At 34.9% G+C, this 17312-nt stretch overlaps 2 protein-coding genes and 1 long non-coding RNA gene across 3 annotated transcripts; 2 read left to right on the top strand and 1 right to left on the bottom strand.

Moving 5' to 3' along the window:
• The first annotated feature begins 1247 nt into the window (after window positions 1-1247).
• LOC104217439 (uncharacterized) lies at window positions 1248-5469 on the top strand. The gene is made up of 3 exons (XR_708757.2): window positions 1248-1675; window positions 1818-2006; window positions 5294-5469. It is a non-coding gene; the product is annotated as an uncharacterized lncRNA (long non-coding RNA).
• Window positions 5470-11004: 5535 nt separating this feature from the next.
• Window positions 11005-12201, top strand: LOC104217423 (F-box protein At5g07610). Its single transcript, XM_009767673.2, has one exon. The coding sequence runs from the start codon at window positions 11005-11007 to the stop codon at window positions 12199-12201; it is 1197 nt and encodes a 398-aa protein (XP_009765975.1).
• A 612-nt stretch (window positions 12202-12813) lies between these two features.
• Window positions 12814-15569, bottom strand: LOC104217429 (amino acid transporter AVT6C-like). The gene is made up of 5 exons (XM_009767687.2): window positions 15156-15569; window positions 14100-14240; window positions 13794-13997; window positions 13234-13702; window positions 12814-13136 (listed from the first exon to the last, which is right to left on the bottom strand). The coding sequence occupies exons 1-5, from the start codon at window positions 15529-15531 to the stop codon at window positions 13010-13012; spliced, it is 1317 nt and encodes a 438-aa protein (XP_009765989.1). The 5' UTR covers window positions 15532-15569; the 3' UTR covers window positions 12814-13009.
• Between the last annotated feature and the right edge of the window lie 1743 nt (window positions 15570-17312).

Here is a 17312-nt window from a genome sequence, read left to right as displayed (position 1 = left end):
AGTCTTCCTCTGTTTACTTTGTGATTTTTCTTAAGACGGTACCTAAGTAGGGTACCTCTTTTTGGCTATCATATCATTGTGTTGGGCTCATGCCCATGTTGTCCAGCCAAAGGCCCAATGACCTAACCCTATTCTCTTTTGGTTCCCATTCCTATTCGGAATTGGATTCGGTGTTTATTACTATTTTGAGTGGGTTTTGGCTTTAAGAGAAAGCATCACTCATGATCTATAAATAGGACAACCTTGAAGAATTATTCTATGCTCATTGATACAAGTCTTTGAAAGACTTAAGAACATAAAAGTGGTAGAGAGCTTTCGTCAAGAGAGAAGAGAGAAGAAAAGTATTTGTTTTGCTGCTGATTTTTATTCCGACCAGCCAATTTCAAATTACATTTTCCGATTCGTTAATCGTTGGATCAGGCTGAAATTTTGACTGAGTGTTCGTGACATCTTGATCTTTGATTTGAACGGTAAAGATCGGATTTGGAGGCTTGTAGCATCTGATTTCGAGCCTCAAACAACAGCTTCGTTTTGTGGATTCTCCTCTTTCTTCAAGTTGTTGCTCTTATTGCTCTTGTTGCTCCGTATTTGGCACTTGTTGTGTAGCCAATTTGGAGAACTTTTGTAACCCTCTTATTGTTATGGTAGAGCTTTTTGGATCTTTGTAATCCTGTGATTTTTACCTTTGATTTGAAAGATTTTCCACGTTAAAATTTGGCGTTCTTTATTTCCTTTATTTTCGGGTTTGCCTCTTCCTCGACATAACACATTGTAGGGTACCTAAGCTCGCCAATATCAACACAAAGCTATTTAAGATAAACACTCTCAACTGGAATGTTTCCGGTTGAAGTTCTTAATTTGTATTTTAATTTCAGCTTTAGCTTGAAATAAAAAACTTTAGCTTCAACTTCTACAAACAAGTTTTTAAATTTCTCACAATTTTTTATATCTAATATAAAAAGTAAATATATCGTATATTATTGGATAATTAGTGGCGACATTTAGCAGCAACCCTATAAGTTGCTACAAAATATATATTATCAGCAACGACTTTAAAAGTCGCCACAATTTGAATATATTTAGCCGCGGCTATTTATGGGTCGCCTCTAAAGTAGCTAAACCTGCTGAAACTAAAATTTTGGCTCTATATTTATTGTGGCGACTATTGTGCAGTCGCCGCTAAATATTAATTGCAGCGACCGGTAGCTCCTATTACCTTTTAAAATAACAAAAGAAGTAAGCTAGAAATTAAAATAACAAAAGAAACACTAAAATCGGTCCAGACTCCAGAGACAGAAGTGAAGAACACATCGACTCTCATCTCTAACACATCGACTCGATGTGAAGAACAGTGAAACGCCCAAAATCCGTCCTCTATAGCTAGAAATTCCAAATTGAAACCCAAAATTGGTCCTCTCTTGTTAGAAATATGTCCAGATATAAAAATCCCAAATCGAAATCCCTCAAAAATCTCACCCAAATCGAAATCCCTCAAATCAGAATGTGAATTCGATTGGGTGTTTCTGATACTTGCCGGAAACTTCATTTTGAAGCTAAATCTCAAGATTGGAAGCTGGTTTGACGAGTTTTGGTTTGAATTTGTGAATCAGAGTGTGCGAAGAAGAAGACCACTACTGCGGAAGTCGATTCAAAGCTTCTTCAACTTTGAGAAAAAGTACTTGCTTTAAGTTCGTTTAATCTCAAAATATCATCATACAGATCTGTTAATGAGACTAGATAAATTTCAAATTATCAGTTTCCTATTTGATGTCATCTGCTTCCTTAATATTGTATCTTACTGTGCTTATGCCTTGCAGGAATGTGTTCAAAGTCAAAAATCACTGTCCGTCTCACAGTGCAGTGACTAGGTTCCGACCGAGTTTGATATTTCTCTGCATAAGCCCTGTAATTTCGCAAGGCTCCACTTGTGGGATTACACTGGGGTTTTTGTTGTTGTCCTGTAATTTCGTAAGGATCAGGGAGGAAGCTTATTTCTAGTTGTTCAGGTAAGCAATTTGTATGGTTCAAGCAGGTACAATGTATTTAATTTGCATGGCCTTTGTTTGAATGATATACATTGGTTGGCTTTGTAGGTTTAATGATTTTAGTTGTTAATTTTGTTGTTGTTGCTTTTTTCTTGAATTTGTAACCCATCGCGTGCTTCTTCCTTGTCGTGTTCAGTTTGTACCCCATAGCGTGCTTCTTCCTTGTCGTGTTCGAGATTTAAAGGAATAGTATGAATCTGATATTGTTAATTACCTAAAGACTTGACAGTGATCAAAGAAGCAGAAGATCACCATAGATGCTTTTTCCTCGTAATTTCTCTGCCCGTTTAACTATCTTCTGATCTCGTCCAGCGAAAGAAATTGTGTTATATGATTTCTGAATATTGTTTGTTGAAGTTGTCAATCTTGCATACTACCTGGCAGAAACTTAATCAACACATTACTAAGGTCATGTATTTTTGTAGTTTCATAGAGTGTTACTTACCCTGGTTTGAACTTGTTCTTCATTGCACACAATTCGTATTAGTAATTCTGGAATAGACTACTTCCTTCTTGTTTGAATAATGTGTTTTTGTGACTGCTTGTCTGAATACCCCTGTTATATGTTAATTATTATATATATTTTGATTATTATAATCCTTCCCCTTTTAATTAGTAAATTATTTTTTTTTTTTAATATAGATATGATGGATAAAAGTTGGTTGAATATTAGGAATAGAGTCGACCAAAGATATAGAGATGGAGTAGACAACTTTCTTAATTGGGCATTCAGTCAACCAACGGTGAACACTATGATTCGGTGTCCTTGTAAAGGGTGTATGAATACCGTGTTCAAGCTAAGGGTTGGTGTAAGAGGAGATTTATTGAAGAAGGGTTTTTGTGATTCTTATAAAGTGTGGGACTTGCATGGAGAAGTGTTAGTTAGAGTTGAAACTTCTAATACTGCAGTTAGTGATGAAGCGGAAGATGATAGCATTGAAGAGGATAATATTACTGAAATGATTCACGATGCTTGTGGATATACAAATGTGGAGGATAATAATAATAATAATTCAGAGGACAATGAAGAGCCAAATGTACATGCAACAAAGTTCTACAAATTGTTAGAAGATGCTGAGACAACTTTATCCTGATTGTAAAAAAGTTTCGAATTTAGAAGATGTCGGGAAGTTTACGAAAATTTAGCAGGACAATATTTGAGGAACCTTGCAATTGAATCTAATGGAACTGAAGTTGGGCAAAATATGTGTGAAGACAAACTGAAATCTTACCAAAGCTGTTAGAAGAAAAGCAACTGATTGTTGGATCAACTTCCTGGAGTTGACCCTGCATTTATGCATAATCATTTAAATCAAAACATAATAAAACATATTAAATGAAACTTAAGGTTGTGCCAATCTTACCAGCACAAATCAACTTTCAAGGATCTGGTGCCTCTTTCTAGAACAAATTTACTTTTTGTTATACTAATATTAGATTGATACACAAATCTAAGAGAAAGACGAGCTTTAACAATTTTCTTTTTCATTTGAAACCCGTGTCATTTTCTTAAATAGACCTGCTTGTTATCCCTATTAGCTAGCGCTGCATCTCGATTATTCCACCGGTGCCCACATCACTTGTACCATATAATTCTGCTCTCCAATACACAAAGAAATGCTATAACTTCACAGTTGTCTATTCCGTTCAATACGAAAATTGTGAAAACTATCATCTTTCCCCTGCTACCACTCGGTTTCACTTACCTTGTTCAGCTGAAGTTATTAGAAAGCTTATTGGAACTATGCCTGTAAGCGCTTTCTTATCACAGTAGATAAGACTAGGTTTTCCCGATAGAAAGATTTGTATGACTTAGTGTGCAAGAAGAAATTACACATGGTGTAGAATGAATGTTATCAACATACCTACCACCGTGTTGTTGTTTCTGTATTCAATACCAATATGATCAGAGAAGGGTCAGAATAATGAGAATCTATATACCCTCCATCTCTTTTGAAGAGGGACTGATTATTTTACGGTTCAATTTTAAGGAGATTCACTACTTCATATTCCAAGCATACTGTTTCGGCCAAGACAAACGAACTACTTTTCAATGGAATTATGTGAAACATCAAGTGATTTACCTGAGAATTTTTGCTGCTATACATGTACAGGTTTCCAGGACACAACTCTATTAATCTAATTCTTTGAGCCTTAGTTATCCTAGTCGCAAAATGTAAACCAAGGAAATGTACATCTTTGGGAAGTTTCCCCTTAAACCTTTAACAAGATATATATCTGACAAAAAAAGACCCCAACTGGAGGAAACCTATAACTGTAACATGATTTAGCAGCACACTGGTAATCTCTTAAAGATGGTCACTTGAGTGGCAGAATAGTAGTCTTCACAATGTAAGACGAATTCTTGTACTCTGCCAAATCAACCATATATCACAATTCGATCATTTGTGTATACAGAATGAGCATCTGCACATTAATTTATAAATTTCTTTGGAACATGGTAGTTATTTTGAGTCATAGTTTTATGGCAAGGTTTGGGTTGAGAGACATGGAAGGTAGGGTGTATCCACAAGTATGTTAGAAGAAGAAGCTATAGGGCCAACTTTCTGCAAAATCTGGTGAGAGCTGTTGTATTTTGAAGCGAGCTTATGAAATGGCTTTTGTATTATGTAAAGCGATGTTTTCAGATCCGAGCATTGGAACGAGGAAATTCCAACTTAGAAGAACGAGTCAACATGGTGTTACCTTGGTGGTAACATGAGGTGTGCGTCATCTTGCTCTCTGTGTGCACATGGCATCGCACTTGGAGAACAAGTCTTGCCTGAAATTCCAGGGAAAGCTGGATCTTCAACTCTATCTAGTCTTGCTCAATACCGTTGAACTCAACAAATGCTTGCTCCCTGGTTTTGCCTCAAAAGCAAATTCTGCAGAGTTTTTGTAACAAATCCGTTAGCCAATAATGACTTGGGGAGAAGATTCTGGCAGAAGGATTTTTATATAGTCCTTATGCATTCAGATGCCTCTACATTGTTGAATACTTCATCAGATGAACTAGAAGGGAAATAGGGAATTTAACCTAATGTATATAGCCATTCTACTTCTTTTATTTTAGGACCCAATAATTCTTTAAAATTTATTGATCTGTTTCGTTCGTGATGCTTCTGTATTCTCATTCTTTTACTGCCTGAAAACTTATGTTCTACACTTGTGCCATTTCATTTCACAATTGAAATAGCATAGAACAAATTTACTTTGTGTTCCTTATATATATTATTTTTGTCTAGCAGGGACAAGGCACTTAAACAGTGGTATCGTTCAAGGATGGTGTGGAGCAAGGAGTAGTTACAAGGCACTTAATATTTTGTCTTTTTTGGGATATGTATATGCACAATGAAGTGTCGGGTAGTATATATGTAATTGACTTTTTAGTAATGATAATATTTATAATATTCGGCTTGAGAAATTCTTTTGGTGTTTGTCAAGCATTATTGGTTGCTTTAGTATTGATAGTTAATTGATATGAATATCTCTATATGAAATTTTAGAGAATTAGGTTCCTACTGGCATGGAAATGTATATAATTTTGGTTGTTATAATTGCTGAGAAAATAACTTTTAGTGGCGATATAGTTTTGTCAAAAAATTAGTAACTGTTGCGATGTATATGTTGCCACAGAATGTCAATTTCTTTTGCAAAGTCGCTACAGAAAAATTGTGTCTTCCATGGATAAATGTTTTTTGTGGCAATTTTAGTCGCTACTAAATGACATTTATAGTGGCGACATAATTTTGTCATTGAACATAAATATTTTTTGTGGCAGTTTTAGTCGCCACTAAATGACATTTATAGTGGCAACAATGTTGCCATTATACATAAATATTTTTTGTGGCAATTTTAGTCGCTACTAAAGGACATTTATAGTGGCGACCCATCTAATATTTGTTCTTATGGAATAATTTTTTGTAGCGTTTTTTCCAACCTTTTGTGGCAACTATGTCGCCACAAAATATGTTCTGTTAGTGGCGACTACAAAACATCGCCACAAATAACCTTCAGTTACGGGTTTCCGTGTGGCAATACAAAAGTCGCCACTAATACATTTTGGCAGAGACTCTTAGGAATGTTGTGGCGACTAAAGGGTAATTTCTTGTAGTATCAAAGAAATTTGCATAAAAATTGCACGGGGCGACCAAATAGGTCGCCCCCATTTAACATATACCCATTTTTTTTAAAAACTTTTAACTTGTACCCACTTTTTAAATAACTTCAACCCCCTTTCTTCCGTTGGTGCTGTTATGGAACATCAGTTTATGAGATGATTGCCATAAATATGTTTATCAGATTATTTAAAAATAAATTATAAATTATTACAAATGAACTAAATAACTAGTTGTAACTATATTAGATGAGTAGATTCTTGGTGTATATGTTTGTTTGGGATCTTGGTCATCTGTATTTTGACCCTTGTACTATCATTCCCTTTTTTCTTCTTTCAAAGCTATGTAATAGTAAATTTAGACTATGTTGCTTGCTGATGTAACCAATTAGTTCAGAGGCACGTTAGTTTCAGTTGCAAGATTTTTGTTGAAATTGGTGACTTTACTGATCAGTGAATGATGATGAGTTATTAGATTTGTGCATACTCTCGTTATCTTTTCTTGTTGCATAATTACAAAAAAATACAAATGACCAAGATCCCAAACAAACATAAATAGTGCTGAAGTTTTTACAAATGAACTAAATAACTTCAGCTCTAGAGATGAAGTTCGCCAGTTACAAAACAAAAATTTCAGCTCTAAAACTGAAGTTCGCCAGTTACAAAAACAAAAACTTCAGCTCTAGAGCTGAAGTTCGCCAGTTACAAAACAAAAACTTCAGCACACTTGCTACTTTAGGCCCGTCTACTAGAATGCTGAAGTTTTGCGTGATTGTCTTTGCTACTTCAGTCCCGTATGTTGAAGTTATGCGAAAAAGCGGGTACGCTTGTAATTTTTTTTGCAAAGCGGACACAAGTTAAAACGTGACACAAAAAACGGGTATAGATGCAAATGCCGTGTAAACTAATTTTGGAAAGAAAAAAACTCCAAAGTTTAAGCATAAAAGAAAAAAGAAAGAAAATGGAAAAAGGAAAAAGGAAAAAGGGCACATGCAAAGAAAAGAGCCCACATGCAGTTAAATTCGTTCGAAGAGGCAGTCAATTTGAAGTAAATATCGCTCAGCAACGTTTGCAAGAAAGAAAAAAAATCGGTTAGTATACTTGGTTTATTAAGATTACATACTCCCAATCTTTTTTAATTAATTATTCTTGTATAGTTTGATTCGTGATCGAATTTGAGTTCTCTTTTATCGATGCATAGTTCCTCGTATTCCTATGTTGTAGATCATGCAAGGGTTATAATTTTATTAATTAAGGGCAGCTCAATACATGCAGTATTTCGCATTTACGCACGGTTCGGGAAAAAAGCCAAACCCCAAGGGGATATGATGCAGAAGGTCTACCATCAATGGCTGATTCCACAACTCAAACCAGTGACCTATAGGTCATACGAAGACAACTTTATAGTTGCTCCAAAATTCCCCTTTTTAATTGCATGAATTGAATTGATTAATTATTTTATGCGAAAATAGATGAACTATGTTAAAATTTCATCATTTATACTAAATGTTGGATGACCTATGTTAAAATTCGATTACAATTTTATTTTTCTAGGTGTACAAAAACTCGTGGAGTGTATGAAGTTTATCGAGTAAACTCTCTTCTTTCTTCTTTCATATTTTGGTCGGACGCTTAAGTAACTTAAAAGTTTCCCTTTTAACAATAATTTCTTGAATTTCGACAATAACAACAACAATAATTAATCAGTATAATCTCACAAGTGAGGGTCTAGAAAGGTAATGTGTACGCAGACATTACCCTTAATTTAAATATAATAACTATGTCCAAAATAACAGTGCACTAAAAATTCCAAGAGTCAATGCTAGCAACTTAATACCAATATTTAGGGACTAACCATCTTATGCCTTGAATATCAATGGTGGTACTGTTGGCATTGAAGGCTTCATCGTTAGATTCTCTATAGAAATTCACCTAAGATCAATAAAAGCCTTCAAATAATTTTTGTGTCTATATAAATGTATGACTAATCCACCATGCAGCTTTTGGCCATTCGATCTGTATAGGTTGCTCATAGAATGATGTAGTCTTGGAGCGGAAGCTAGTACTTGTTCTTTGATCGATACTTTACCTAGTTGGAAGTATCCTTATGTATTGGTTTCCAAATAATGTTGTGGCATCAACATGCCTAGCAATCATTGGATGTAGCCGCATTTCTATATCATGGTGATTCCCATAATATTGCAAGAGATCAATGTCGAAAAATCACCAAAGTGTATCAAGTATATTATTATTATTATCTCGAGAGGGATCCTTCTTTAATTTTATAATATAAATAAAAGTCCTCACAAATCTCATCCGATTGAAGGTCTAACACTTATATGAATACTAGTCTTTATGCACGTGTGTTACACATGCATAAAAAGATGCACATAGGTACACATGTGCATAAAAATGACAGAAGGTGTAAATATGGTGACGTTTCACAATTTTCGATATGGATGGTGCTGGTTATTTGCATTTGTAGTTTCACTTCTTGTATTTTCTTTCTTTCTTAATGGGACCTCGGGGTTTCTCATTAAGAAAGGGTGTCCGGAGAAGGAAAAAGAAGCCCTCAAGAGATCAAGAAAAAATTGAGCAAAAGTATAGTTGCAGATGTTGGTGGGTTTGATAGAAAATAAAAGGCAAGGAAAGGAGGAAGCTATTACATTCACCACTTTTAGTGGGTAACATATTGCCTAAGTTTTCTCGCTAGTGTTGGGCTTAGACTCAATAATCTTCTTCAAACTTTTGTCTCTTCAATCAGCTAGATACACATATAACGCCTCGTTTGTTGCTCATATCATTATCAAAGTTGTTCGAGCTGGATCCTTCTTTGATTTTATAATATGAATAAAAGTCCTCTCAAATCTTATCTGATTAAAAGTCTGTCGCGTATACAAATACTATCCTTTATGCACGTATGTTGCACGTGCATAAAAGATGCACATAGGTACACATGTGCATAAAAAATGACAAAAGGTGTAAATATGGTAACGTCTCACAATTTTGATATGGATGGTGTTGGTTATTTGCATTTGTAGTTCCACTGCTTGTATTGTCTTTCTTTCTTAATGAGACTCCGGAGTTTCTCATTAAGAAAGGGTGTCTGGAGGAGGAAAAAGAATCCCTCAAGAGATCAAGAAAAGTTGAGCAGAAGTATAGTTGCAGATGTTGGCGGGCTTGATAGAAAATAAAAGGCAAGGAAAGGAGGAAGCTATTACATTCACCACTTTTAGTGGGTAACATATTGCCTAAGTTTTCTCGCTAGTGTTGGGTTTAGACTCAATCTTCTTCGAACTTTTATCTCTTCAATCAGCTAGATACATATATAACGCCTCGTTCGTCGCTCATATCATTGCCGGAATTGTTAGAGCTGGAGTTGTCAAACTTAATTATTTGAGTAACAACTTCTTCGGTTGACTACTCTGGTGATCTCTGCATGCTTAAGTATGCTTTTGGCGCATGTTTCTTTGTTGGGTCTCTTTCTTTCAGTAGGAGATCCTATCTTTTAGCTGAGCTGATAGAGTGCTTATATTAGCATAACATTGCCATCTCCCTTATAGTCTGCAATATTTAATTTTCTCTTGGCCTTGTGATTGGACTGAGTCATGCTACCCTGATGAGATCCGAGCACTAGATGCATCTTGGGAGACGAGCATATATATATTTGCTTATGTCACTGGTCATGAATCCAGTGATTTTGTTGCTTCTTTGTGCTCTCATAGCTTGGATATACGTGCTTTTTGCAGCTCTTACTCTAGGATTATGCTTCTCAATCCACAAGTTGTTACCCGATAGAAAAAAGAAAGATAGTGAAGCATTAAGTAAGAAATCTAAAAGCAACATTGGCTTTGGAATAGATTTATTCCTAAAGATCGCGATGTTGAAACGATGTAGTTGATGGCAGTAGCACTATTAAATATTTCCCAAGAATAATATAATGTCAGGTAAAAATAACTAATAAAATTATCAAATTCTGATTTAATACTATAAATGAACTCCTCAAAAACCTTTTCTTATTGAAGGTCTAACGTTAATATAAAACATTAGTCTTTGTGCACATACATAGCACGTGCATAAAAAAAAATGCACATACATTGTACGTGTAATTCATTTTAGGAATAAATTTGGACTAGAGAAGCTACATTTAGTATAAGAGCAGAAGCTAATTTACTTACCTTCTATAGGTGTCGCTTTGACGGCTATCAAGACACCTTATACACAAAAAGAAGCAGACAATTCTACCAGATTGTGAAATTTTTGGCACCACAGATTTTTTTCAGTGTTGATGCGGCAGCCTTGTTCCAGAACTGCTTAATCAAAGCACTCATGCCATTTCCCCAGTAATATAATACAACTACGGCATAAGGGAGAGAATTTGAGAACATAAAACTGAAAAATAAGGCAGGTTACCTGTTACTCAAAGTTAAAATCAATATAAAAAAAAATTACACTGTCAATATATATAAGTTAAATTCCAGTCTCTTTATGATCACTAATCTAAGTAAGAATCAACAACTTGCAGGTGAGATTTATTTTTTACTTTTTTTACAGGACTGCATTTTCACTAGTTTCAAGGTCTCTACTATACATTTTTTGTTTTTCTTGAATTCAATACCTACCCCTAATGATAATCAAATCAAGAAAAGTATAAGGGGATAAGAAGTGGGTCATCTGTTCACATCATATTGACCTTGTCAAAGGGCCATGACACAAGTGGTTGTCAACTTAATCAAATAATGAAACTTGCCAAGCAATCTTTACCTTGATGTACATATTAAATATACCTTCATCTGCATTTCTACATAACCAAAAAATTAAACTAGTACTATCACACTAAAAATGCAAGGTCTCAAAATCAAGATTCCCAAAACTGCAGAGTTAGAACAACCAACATCAGCTGAAATAGTTGCTTCTATTGATGATCTCTTGATTCAAATTTTATTACACCTACCTATAACATCACTTCTCTACTTCAAAACAGTATCCAAACATTGGCTTTCTCTCATTACTAATCCAAAATTTTCTATCCTTTGTCACCCTAATCCAAATCCTGCTATAGGCCTTTTCTTGCCCTCTTATGTTTTAAAACCCAAGTTTGATTATGTCCATTTTAATAGCCAAAATCTCACAAAGCCACCATTCAAGAAACTCAAATTTACTAAGGACCCTTCTGGCATTACTATTCTACAATCTTGTAACGGACTATTACTTTGTTGCAGTAACCGAATTCGTCAACCTATAAATTACTATGTTTATAACCCTACTACAAAACATTACACAACACTTCCAAAATCATTTCTTGGAACTGAAAATTCCAATATTCATGGTTTAAGTTTAGCTTTTGACCCTATCAAGTCTCCTCGCTATAAAGTAATTTGTATCCGCAACTCAGTGTCGTCTCCTGAACATTATCAGATTGAAATTTACTCATCTGAAACAGGTCCCTGGAGATTATCAGGCGGTCCATTTATCGCTGATGTTAATTTTAGTAAAGGGGTTTATTGGAATGGATCAATTCATTGGATTAGTACTATTGGCAACTTGAATTCTTTATGTTACAATATTGATCTTGAGAGTTTAGGAGTAATACCAATGCCACCTGTGCCCGATAACTACGTATCAGTAACCATTAGCTATTTCGGTGAATCTTGTGATCATTTGCACCTTATACAAATTTCTAATCCACAAATCCAGTTTGATGTATATGAGATGAAAAGGGACTATTCAGAATGGTTTGTTAAGTACAAGGTTGATCTTCATCCTATTGCTTCTGCTTTTCCTATGATGACTAATACATATCTTGATCCTTTTGAAATTGATTACTATAACTTCGCGATATTATCTCTGGTTCGAGGTAGACGAGAAGAGGATGCATTTATGGTACTGGGAATTCCTGGTGATTGTAAGGCGATAAGGTACAATCTTGTAAGCAAGAGTTATGAGAAGCTATGTGATGATGAGGTTGGAGATGAACAAGTTTGGTTTTTTAGTGCAGCTGGTGTTTTTGAGTATATTGAGTCTTTGTGTTGTGTTTGAATCAATTGCTATATTTTCTATATACTATCTGAAATAAGGTCTGTGATGTCTTGTTTGGAGAGAACTAGGAAACAGAAGATATTAGTATAATTTTAAGCATCTTTTCTAAGGTCGGCCTAAGGTCTCCGTTCACTCCACCCTCGCCCAGACCCCACTTTGTGAGATTACACTGGATTTTTAGTTGTTGTTGTTGCTGTTATTGTTAAGTATCTCTTCTATGCATGGTTTCTGTTTTCCTGCCAAGAGGGAAATTTTTATGCATTTTTCCATACACTTTGTTGATTGGGAAGTATGTTTTTCCTCTTCTTAATACAAAGGAAATCAGACATCTAATTTTATGGATGTCTAATGAGTGGCATTTGATGGGAACCTTGGCGTAAATGGTAAAGTTGCTGCCATATGATCAGGATATTACGGGTTCGAGCCGTGAAAACAGTCTCTAGCAGAAATGTAGGGTAAGACTATGTACAATAGACCCTTGTGGTTCGACCCTTCTCCGGACTTCGTGCATAGCGGGAGCTTAGTGCACCGGGCTGCCCTTTTTTCTGATGAGTGGCATTTCAGCTTTAAGGATGTTCAGAAATGAATCTTTGTTTTGTACATAAGGAAAAATGAACTTCATAATCCTAAGTTTGGCTGAATCTTGTATTCACACAAAAATGCTGGACATTGTTGATAGTGTTACATAATAATACAGACAAACTCGACAACAACAATAACAGCTACGCCTCAATCCTAAGAATACAAACAAACTCATCTATGAAAAAAATTTAAAAAATGTAAAAAAATCATATTGACAAGCAAGAAACTACGAACTATTTCCACTCATATTGTAGATATTTGTAGCAATTGTTATAAGGCTAGTCACAACTGCTTGGACAATCATGATCACTGCAATGATCTTATCTTTTCGCGAAGATATACCATGAACATCTCTGCCAAACAAGAAACCGATATATTAACACAGATAAAAGAACGAAAATAACTTAAAATCATTATAGGAGTAAACACGAGTGAGAGAAAGATCGATACCTCAGGGCAATTGCACCTGGAAATATGAAAGCAAGACAAACACCAGTAGTTGATCCCATGAACTGGAAAATGTACCATATAGACGGGATAAAAATGGCCGCTATATATGAGAAGGCTAACAAAACCAAACTAAGAGACACGAATCGTTTGTTGTCAGTGGCCAAAAAGGGCTTCTTAGGGAAAATGAGTTCATCTATATTGGCCCTTAAGGAGAAGTTCAAGAGAGGAAACACCAGCATTAGATGAAATGCATAGCTCAAACGAACTATGTCGTTTAGCATTGAACTGATTGCTGAAGTACCAGATGATTTGTCGAAATTTACAAGTATGTCTGGCATGATTGAATCTCCGAATAAAAGGTACCCGAAAATGCCAATTGAAAAATAGATAGCTGCACATAGTACTAATGAAATCTTGACAGCGGACGACATAGCTGCTGGTTTTCCCAGCTCAGTTCCAATAGGATGAACTGCATAACAAGTTATAATGTCACATTCGTGATCAAAGTTGACATAAAACTAAACAAGAATCGAAACGAAAGTAGAGTTCTTTCTTCTTACCATTGAAGTGAAATGTAAATGCTGTAACAATGACAGGGACGGCGGTGAAAAGGTTGAAGAAAGATGTTTGATTATCCATCTGAGGTAACATTCTTGGACTTACTGTTTTTCCTTTTAGGATTGCTATAATTACCATTACCGAACATATGACAACAAATACAATTGCTAGGAGAACTGCTAATGCTGAACTCAACCACAATGATTCTGCAATCACGCGCCACATAATACAAAATGTCAGCGATTCTTCACTGGTTCGGACACATATATATCGTCTAGGACAAGTAGAAAAAAGGTATATGTACTAACCAATACGTCGATAGAGGACTAGAGGAAGCATAACAAACAAGACAATGAAGAGGATGGCGAAATTACGGGAATTCCACCAATGAATCCCAAACCATTCTTGTAGAACACCAAAATGTTCTCCTTGTCCAGAAAGAACATCTCCTGCTCATAGAAAATAACAGAAACTATTACCAGTTGAATCAATCACTCAATTCCATTCAACTTAATTCCTAAGCATATATCTCAACTTTAGTGATGCATCAGATAATTATTAGAAAAAGCTCCAGAAAAGGTAAGTCCAAAAACAAGAAATAGGAAAATCATGTAATTCAACATGTACAGATAGATTGGAGATAGCAGGTATTACGTGAAATTAGTCGAGGTGCCGCGCAAGCTGGCGTGGACACCAGGTTATCCACCAAAAAAATGTATAAAACGATACTAAAGCTCTATTGTTCTTTATCTACAGAATCATTCAACAATTAACTACTGTTGATCAGTCCATGATTACCTTTTCAACCTCAAACTACTTCAAAATATATACTCCATCCTTTCTCAGTTCATGTGACACTCTGTCCTTTTTAGTCAGTCCAAAAACAAATGACACTTTTCTATATTTAGTAGCAATTTAACTTCAAACTTCACATTTTACCCTTAACGAGATGATTTACAACCACATATAGTAATGGCTTGTTTTAGATTGTAAGTTTCAAATATTTTTCTTTCGTTCTTAAACTCCGTACCAGACAAACATCAACACATAAATTGGAACAGAAGCAGTACTAATTTTGCTTTTACTTTGATTTCAACAAAAAAAAAAGAAGAAATAACCTAATAGTTTTTGGCTCTAGAAGTTGATGAAAAGCCAGATATACAACAACAACAACAAACCCGTATAATCCCACAAATTAAGGTTTGGAAAGGGTGTTGTGTACGCAGACGTTACCCCTAGGTAGAGACACAGTTTCCAATAAACCCGGCCGATGAAAAGCAGATATGACTTGCTTCATTCAGACAAACCATATCTCACACATAAAAAACAAAGTTATAGAATCAAGAAGTTAAATTTATACTTACCAATAATAATAAGGTACATAATCAAGCAACCAAGATTGGTGAACATAACAGCAATTTGCACTGCAACAGAACCAATCTTCCCAAAAGACTCATTCATTAATGCAGCATAAGTTTTCGAATCGCCCGCATACGTAAACCTCAACATGAAATCAACCGATATGTCAACCAACAAGGCAACCAACACAATCAATATAAAAGCTGGAATTACACCTAAGACTTTCAGAGTTGCTGGAACAGACATAATTCCAGCACCAATAATACTTGTTGAAACATTAAAAACTGCTCTTAAAATCAGTAGTTGATTTTCTCTTGTATTAGATTTTGTCTTTGGCAATAGAGGAATGTCAGCTCCAGCTTCATTTTTTGCCGGAGCCATTTCAGAGACAATGAATGTAGGATTCTTGTTTTTGTTGTGTTTTTATGTTTCTATACCCTGGTTTTTTAAAGTATGTAACAATAATTGACTAATTTTGTAAATTTACTAAAAAGGGTGTGAGACATTGGTAGGTACAAATGAATGATTAGTGATAATGAGTATAGTATGTAGGGGTAAAGTTGGAAATATGTTGAGGATGATAGATTTAATTTAGACATTTGAGAGGTGCATATGGACGCGGCAATAGCGACCGGTTAGATAGATTAAATGTACGTGGACGCGAATATGAGAGAAATGGGTCTTTCCCAATTACAGCTAATTGCTCGTGGGCACTAAGGACTCGTTTGATACGGGGACAAGGAATAATTAATTTTCGGATTAAATTTGAGATAGGTTAATCCCATATTTGATTGAGATAAATAGTGGTATAACTAATCCCGAGATTACTAACCCGGAATTGTAGTGTTTTTTTATCTCTATGGGAGGGTCGAATAACTAATCCCAAGATAAGTTATCCAGGATAATTAATTATGGGATAACTTATTTCCCAACCAAACGACCCTAAGGATGAGAAAGATTTAACTTATATGTGTTGACAAAGTGTATAATGTAGCATTTTACTATGTTATAATAGGCAATTTTAATCCATTATACAAATAATTTATTTTGCTTTTAAGTTAGTAATTGTTTTTTTTTTACGGATGAGCACCTGTAGTGAGAATTTATCATGTTTGTCAGCCTACCGTAACCTTTCTTTTTTAACCGGCATCAATATGAGCGAGCTCACACGAACAGAAGCTCTGAAATCGTGGTCAGTGAATGGCCAACTCAAACCTTTTTTTTTTTGGAGGGGGGGGGCGGGGGTTGACTCGTGTTTGTTATTATATGAATAATTATTTATAGTTATCTTTTTATTAAATAAAAATAATCTCTGGTAGTGTATAGAAGTTAAATTGAGAAGCGTTGATGGGTTCCGGCCCCGAGCCACTTGAGGACAATAATGAACAAACAAATAATATGATTCATAGGATTCAATTGCGATCATAAATCACGTGCAAGCACTATGATTACCAAACAAATAGAATTAGTCAAAACAAATATTGAGCACGCCACTAGTTAATCTAGAAAAGTTAGAGTCCAATTAAACTTCTTCTACTAACTTTTTGTGTATAGCTAAATTAATGTAGGAAAGTGACTTATTGAAAGACAGTAGTAATTTGTTTGGCATCATGAACTTGGCCACTTTAGGACGACAATTAACCAAAAAATCGTGATTCATAGGATTTTGTTTAGCTCACAAATCACGTCTTCAAGCAATTTGATTTTCAAACAAAAAGAATAAGTCAATTTTAAGTAAGTTTCTTAAGAATAATGTAGGAAAGTGACTTTATTGATTTATTTAAAGAGTCATTATATCTATAATGTAAATACATACATATTTTTGTAAAGAGTTGAAACTTATTGAATTATCTCTTCCTTACTCCACCTTCTCGTGTTTTAGCCCACAAACTAGATTATTTTACTCTAATAAACAATTTTAATAAGTACTTTATGTTGGGAATAAATCCCGTAAAAGTAATATTCACGATATTAGTGATAAATGCGGAACAAGTCCGAAACCTAAATAATGACTTTTGGGACTCAAAATACGTTTCTACAGTTTTAAAAAAAGTTACTTTTCTACCTAAAACGCAGTATAATACTGAGCTTTACTTTAACAAAATTTTAGCCGTTAAAGTAAAGCGCAGTATAATACTGCGTTTTACTAAAGCGCAGTATTA

Source organism: Nicotiana sylvestris, chromosome 5, assembly GCF_000393655.2.
Source record: "Nicotiana sylvestris chromosome 5, ASM39365v2, whole genome shotgun sequence".
Taxonomy (NCBI): Eukaryota; Viridiplantae; Streptophyta; class Magnoliopsida; order Solanales; family Solanaceae; genus Nicotiana; species Nicotiana sylvestris.
The sequence above is the reverse complement of the archived record's forward strand: the minus strand, read 5'-3'. Positions and strand labels throughout refer to the sequence as shown.